Below are 6,000 nucleotides of genomic sequence, written 5' to 3'. Positions count from 1 at the left end.
CCTTGGTAAATGCTTTAAAATATTACACCCATATGGTTTTCCTACGGGTTTTTCCCATTACAAATCCTTACGTCAACACGCAGAACTTCCTTGGTAAACAGGCCGCATTGTAATTAATCTTCCTGCCAGAGGAGGCGCAGTTTCATTAACAATTCATAAGTGCTTTTATAAGAAACCTTTCCAGTCCTCTCTACTCCTCTCCTGTGGTAACCTTGTTCTCCGCATCTATTCCGACAGGATAGAACTATATCACCTTCAGCACTGGTAACTGTGGATTCTTAATCGGTAACTACCAACAAATATCAATAACATGCCCTAAGTATTTTTCATTGGATTGTTTAAAACTTGTGGCAATGTTATCATGATTTTAAACTTGATTTAACTGGTACCAATCCAGCATGGTGGATAAAATGCACTCAATATGACAGGGGTAGGTTTAAAGGAGATGTGTTGGGCAAGTGCTTTTAACAAAGAGTGGTGGGTGTCCAGAACAGGTTGCTAGAAGCACTGGTGGAAGCAGATATGAAAGGGGCATTTTGGATGCTTTTAGATAGACCAGGGTTCCCTACCTTTCTAGAGCCCTGGATCCTTACTATTAACCGAGAGGTCCATGAACCCCCGATTGGAAAGCCCTGAGAGAGACACATATGGGTTATCCACCAGTAAAACAGATATTGTTTAATTCAACATCATGTTCAGTGCAGACATCATGGACCTAAGGACCTGTTCCTCAGTGCATTATCATAGATAAGTTTGGTTCTGTACTGTTCCCAACTGTATAACAACATCTTTTGTCTATATCACGTTTTTAATTGTAGGATGTGCCAAGGTGTATCAACTAAATTTGACATTGAACCTCACAAGAAGCCACGAGCTTAGATTGGCCACAGAGTCTTCCAGACGGAAGACTTTCTTAGCCGGATCATTTAGCGCATAGGGCAGGCTGAGGACCATATTGCCTGTCCCCCTCTTGATCACAATGGCCAAGTACTTTAAAATACTGAAGTTGGCTCCCTGGATATTTGCAACATCTCTGCTTATTGTCCCTCTGATGCAGACGGGGAAGAGGACACGGGCTGCCTTTGTTTAGGGACTATTGATTGCATTTCATCCTCCCTTGCCCCGCTATACCCCCTCGGCCTGGAACAGAACCGCCAAGAATGTGGAGAGATTCAGCCGCAACCACACTGAGGCTAGAGAATGAGCTCTGTGCTCCCCAGTACCATCACCGCTCCCTTAGAGAGTTACCTCGGTATATGATTGGAACATATAAGATTATTAATGGATTGGACACACTGGAGGCAGGAAGCATGTTCCCACTGATGGGTGAGTCCAGAACCAGAGGCCACAGTTTAAAAATAAGGGGTAGGCCACTTAGAACGGAGTTGAGGAAAAACTTTTTCACCCAGAGAGTGGTGGATAGGTGGAATGCTCTGCCCCAAAAGGCAGTGGAGGCCAAGTCTCTGGATGCTTTCAAGAAAGAGATGGATTGAGCTCTTAAAGATAGCGGAATCAAAGGTTATGGGGATAAGGCAGGAACTGGATACTGATTGTGGATGATCAGCCATGATCACAGTGAATGGCGGTGCTGGCTCGAAGGGCCGAATGGCCTACTCCTGCACCTATTGTCTATTGTCTATTGTATCTACTTTGGAGGTCAGTTTGATGAAACCCTGCAAGCCTCTTCAGACACCGGTGTCTGTAGTCACAATGGGAGCAAGCTGTGATTGCATTGAGAATGTCTCAGCTTCCATTGCAAATTAGGATATATCTGTCAGATCCTGCATCACCATTAGCTCCACAAATGTGCTAATGGAGATGTCCATTTAATCTCTGAGTCCTGCACTAAACCCTGTGCAAAGTTGGGGCCATGCTCTGTCTCCTTGACAGCACAAAGTTTTTGATAGGCTTGCAAAGTACCTGGTATTTAACCATGCGCCATCTTCTCTAGCCTGCTCCAATGAGTACTTTAGCTGAGAAATTGTATGTATGACATTGCCTTCTCAGTTGGCACTTGTGTTACCCTTGCCCCTGCCCAGCCTGTAGCCCAGTATTACACCCCTTGTAGATGCTGTCTCTAATCTGTAAACTAAATGCCAACATCCTCAGTTGGCAGCTGTTAATGTGAAACTGAGGGATGGCATACCTTCACCATCACTACCTTCTTGCTCTTTCATCGGGTTGTTCTTCTTCCTCTGCTCGGTCAGCTTGTCGCAGGCGTCAGGATTGGTTTGTAGTGCAAGGAACAAGGTCAGGGAGGAGGCACAGAAAGCATCTGTCATTCCTTATCACAAGATGAGGGATCAGTGGGATGTGAGAAAGTGCATTACATGCGTTGTTTCAACCTTGCTGCTGTCTAGTGCCAATGCACTGTCTATTTCAATAATGATATACTCTGTAACCACCAAGACTGTGGAGAGATTCAGCTGCCTCTGTCCCCTGCCAGATATATGCTGAGGCCTCCATCTGTACTCCAGCTTGTCAGGTAAGAATGAGGGAAGGATGCCAGGGAGTGGTCTGCAATGATTGTCTAGTTAGAACTGTAACTGGGAGAAATGCGTTTGAGGCTGTAGTGGTGCTAAGTAGCTAAAAGTGAGACAAGCCACTGAACATTGTTGGCAAGTTCACAGTGATGCTGAGGCAAAGTGGACAGTGACAAGGATTTGTGGGATGCTTCTCCAACCTTGATCACACTTGAGGACGGTAGATTCGTGGAACTGAATCCAGGTCTTTGTGGTTCCACTTTTGGCACAGAACTCCATGGCTGTCTACTTCACCCACCTTCTGAGAACTTGTCTGGTTCCCCTCTGATTAGACCACATGTCCCAAACTCACACTTTTCTCCAAAGCTTCCAGTATACAGACCCACAGAGCCAGTGCTTCCCACTTGTTGAACACATAGAAAATTATTGAAAACAGGAAACAGTTTGTCCTTCTTCAATGTCTCCCAGGACAAAATGAGATCAAAAACACCCAAGTGTTTGTCCTTTAGGACTGGCTTTAAGTGGGCCCCTGCCAAGACCAATAGATATTTAACTATGTAGTTACTGCTGGCTGCACAAAGCCACTATGTCATTTGCTGGACTGAACAGATTTGTCAAGTAATCTCTATCTTAAGTCATAGAGACCTGCAGAAACCATCAGGCACCCAGAGGTTCTAATTTAAATCTACATCACAACTGCTCAGAATGAACTTGAGTCCCAAAGGCCTTAATCTTCCCAATATAAAACTGGAGGTAATCTCTGCTTTTGTATAATAAGGGATATCAGACAAACACTATAATAAATCAAAGTCAAATGGAGGAGACACAAAAAACGCATCTCACTGTATGTTTCAATGTAAATGTGATAAATAAATGAATCTGAATCTCAGGAGGAGATACAGTAGGTGATCATAATGTAAAGACCAATTACTAATAGGACGGTGGTACACTCAGATGCAGTGACCACTCCGAGTCCGGTCACAGGTCCATTTGTTCATCTCGTAAGTCTCAAGTCATTACTGGATACTATGAAAATCAAGTACTGCAGGACTATCCCATAACAAGTTGCTCGATAGCGATGGAGCTGGACTTATTGAGTATCATTGCTGTGTTGTCGCCTGGACTTGTTGCTTATCATTTTGCCAAGATGATGCGCAATCCAACAAACGGAGCGGGTGATTTCCTTGGATGTTTTATTGGGATTAGAAGTCCGCCCTCAAACCAAAAAACATCTCGGACGTTTTTTATTGGGACAGCAAGATACCTGTATTGGTGAGACTGGCGGAAGGGAAGCTGCATTACCTCGGTTGTGGCAAGGACTGGGCCTCAGCCGCAGGGTTGCCCTGAACACAGCGGCCTGTGGCAGGCACACAGGGGAGAGAGCAGGGACCTCTGCTGGGTGCACTAGAATTTTGCTAGGTTAGGGGCCAGTCCCCTCCTGTCTGTGCTGTCCTCCAGTGTTCGCGCAGGGGAAAAACAAGCTTGACCCGGCCAATCTACAGTCATGCAACTCAGGGACTTGAGCTACATTATTTTTTTTCTTTGTGACTGTCTGTGTTTTTCTGAAATTGTAATCATATATGCTATTTGTGCTAGGTGTATGCTGTGTGGTGTTTGTAATATGTCATGTGTTTTGCACCTTGGCCCCAAGAAACTCTACTTTGTCTGGCTATATTCAAGTGCAGTTGAATGATAATTAAACTTGGCTTACAGGGTCCTAGTATACTTTTATGAAATGGCAGTGAGAGAATGAATGGAGAAGATGGGCCAAATGACCTAATTCTACTTCTAGGTCTATGGTCCAATAGTAGGAGATCAAGAATAAATCCTTGAGAAACCTTATTGTTTGAGAGCTTGGAAAGAAACCATTGATAAATAATCCCATCCAGTAAGACACAGTAGAGAGACAGTTGGAGAGGATGGGGTAGTCACCACTGTTAAAGGCTGCAGGTATTTTGTGATGTATGAAAGTGCACTGGGGGTCATCATCACAAAGAATTATCATTTGTCACTTTAATAAGAGGCTCTTCGGTTCAAATGGCAGGGATTCAGCCATGGAGGACCCAGTCATTGCATAGATGATTTACACATATTAATGGGAATGAAATTCACAACACAAGTCATTATCTTTATCAGACATTAACATGTATTATCTCTGAATTTGTACAGTTATAATACAGTCTAACTTGATTCTACAGTAATCACAAGATTGCATTAATTCTCACTACTCAGTCTCAAAAAGCCAATCAGCAGGCCTGTTATAAAAATAAGGACAGGACCTTCAGTTGTCACTTAATGGAGCAAATGTAGGGCGAGGAATCGTCATAACAGAAGCGAGTTCCCAGAAGCCTTGCTGGGAAGGTGGCCCCACTGAGGCAGGAGTTGAGTTGGATCCAGTCAGGCGTAGAAACTTGAAACTTGTTCAATTTTCACTGTGGACTGAACTGCAACGTAGTTAGTGACAACTTAGCATTGGCATTAATATCCAGTGGATGTAGGAGATGCTATAAACCAGGTAAATGCCCCATTGCTGTAATCAATGGCTTCTCCAGATAGTTGACCTGAAAACCAGAGAGTGGAGTTTCATCGACTAGAATTGAATGGGAAGTGCCAAAAATCCACTGGAATGGTGTAGATCAATACAGTTTCCTTTTCCTTTTGAAGGCAGCTACATATCATGTTCTTTGAAGACCAGAGCTAGTGTTCAGGCTGAGTTGTATCTGGACTGGGAAAAGAGGCAGTGGAGAATTGCCCCGTGTGAGAACAAGGGGCTGGGGGTGAGATGTTCCTCTGATTTCAGTCTTCAGTAGGTTGATAGTAAGCTGAGTCACCCATGTCCATACCCCCAGATTGTGTTTGTAAAGAGACTTCATAGACACCGTAGTCTTTGTCCTGACCAGCTGCACAGCATTCATTAGAGGCTCTCCAATGCTTCCTTTCCTCCTGTCTTGTGTCTTGACTGCACTCATTATATCTGACGTTCCTTTGGGAGCCGAAGCGATTCCCATTCGGACAAAAGCAGCTGCTTGGGAACAAACTATAAGTCAGGTTAACCAGTCCAATGTGTGGGCCCCCTCAGTTGAAAGGTGGAGCACTTTTCAGGTTTTAAATATTAAAACACTGCCTCCCGTTTTCCCAAAGGACTATCGAGTTACCTGGAATACAATCAGAGTGAACAGGTAAATGAATGGGATACAGCAGCTTATTATTAAAGAAACCTGAAAGACCGAGGCCTCCACTAGCCTTGGCTCATCTATTAGCATCATTATTAGAATTCAGGAGGTTTATCAAGAGGTTTCATGTTTGAAATTTCTCCAATGAAATGTACTGATTTCGGTGTCACAATACTTGGGTGGCCTCCCCTGTATCAGAGAAGCTAAATGTAGATTGGGTGATCATTTTGCTAGTGTACCTGTACTCAACTCACAGGACCTCCCAGCTGCCAAGCATGTTAATTCCCCATCTCATTCCCATTGTATCTTTGGCCTCCAGTGCTGTTACAATCAGGCCCAATGCA

The 6,000-nt window shown here is 44.1% G+C and overlaps 1 protein-coding gene across 4 annotated transcripts in view; it reads right to left on the bottom strand.

Annotated features, from left to right (window-relative positions):
* Positions 1-4,623: 4,623 nt before the first annotated feature.
* LOC134355914 (chemokine-like protein TAFA-2) overlaps positions 4,624-6,000 on the bottom strand; it is a 106,894-nt gene continuing 105,517 nt past the window's right edge. For 3 of the 4 annotated variants that reach the window (XM_063066450.1, XM_063066451.1, XM_063066452.1), the window contains one exon: positions 4,624-5,505. In XM_063066450.1, coding sequence (XP_062922520.1) covers positions 5,452-5,505 — 54 coding nt within the window. In that variant the 3' untranslated portion in view covers positions 4,624-5,451. Of the gene's footprint in view, positions 5,639-6,000 lie in introns of all 4 variants that reach the window. The other variant, XM_063066453.1, reaches the window with a different exon arrangement.

The sequence above is a fragment of the Mobula hypostoma genome, chromosome 13 (genome assembly GCF_963921235.1).
Source record: "Mobula hypostoma chromosome 13, sMobHyp1.1, whole genome shotgun sequence".
NCBI lineage: Eukaryota > Metazoa > Chordata > Chondrichthyes > Myliobatiformes > Myliobatidae > Mobula > Mobula hypostoma.
Note: the sequence above shows the minus strand (reverse complement) of the source record. Positions and strands in the feature narration are given on the sequence as shown.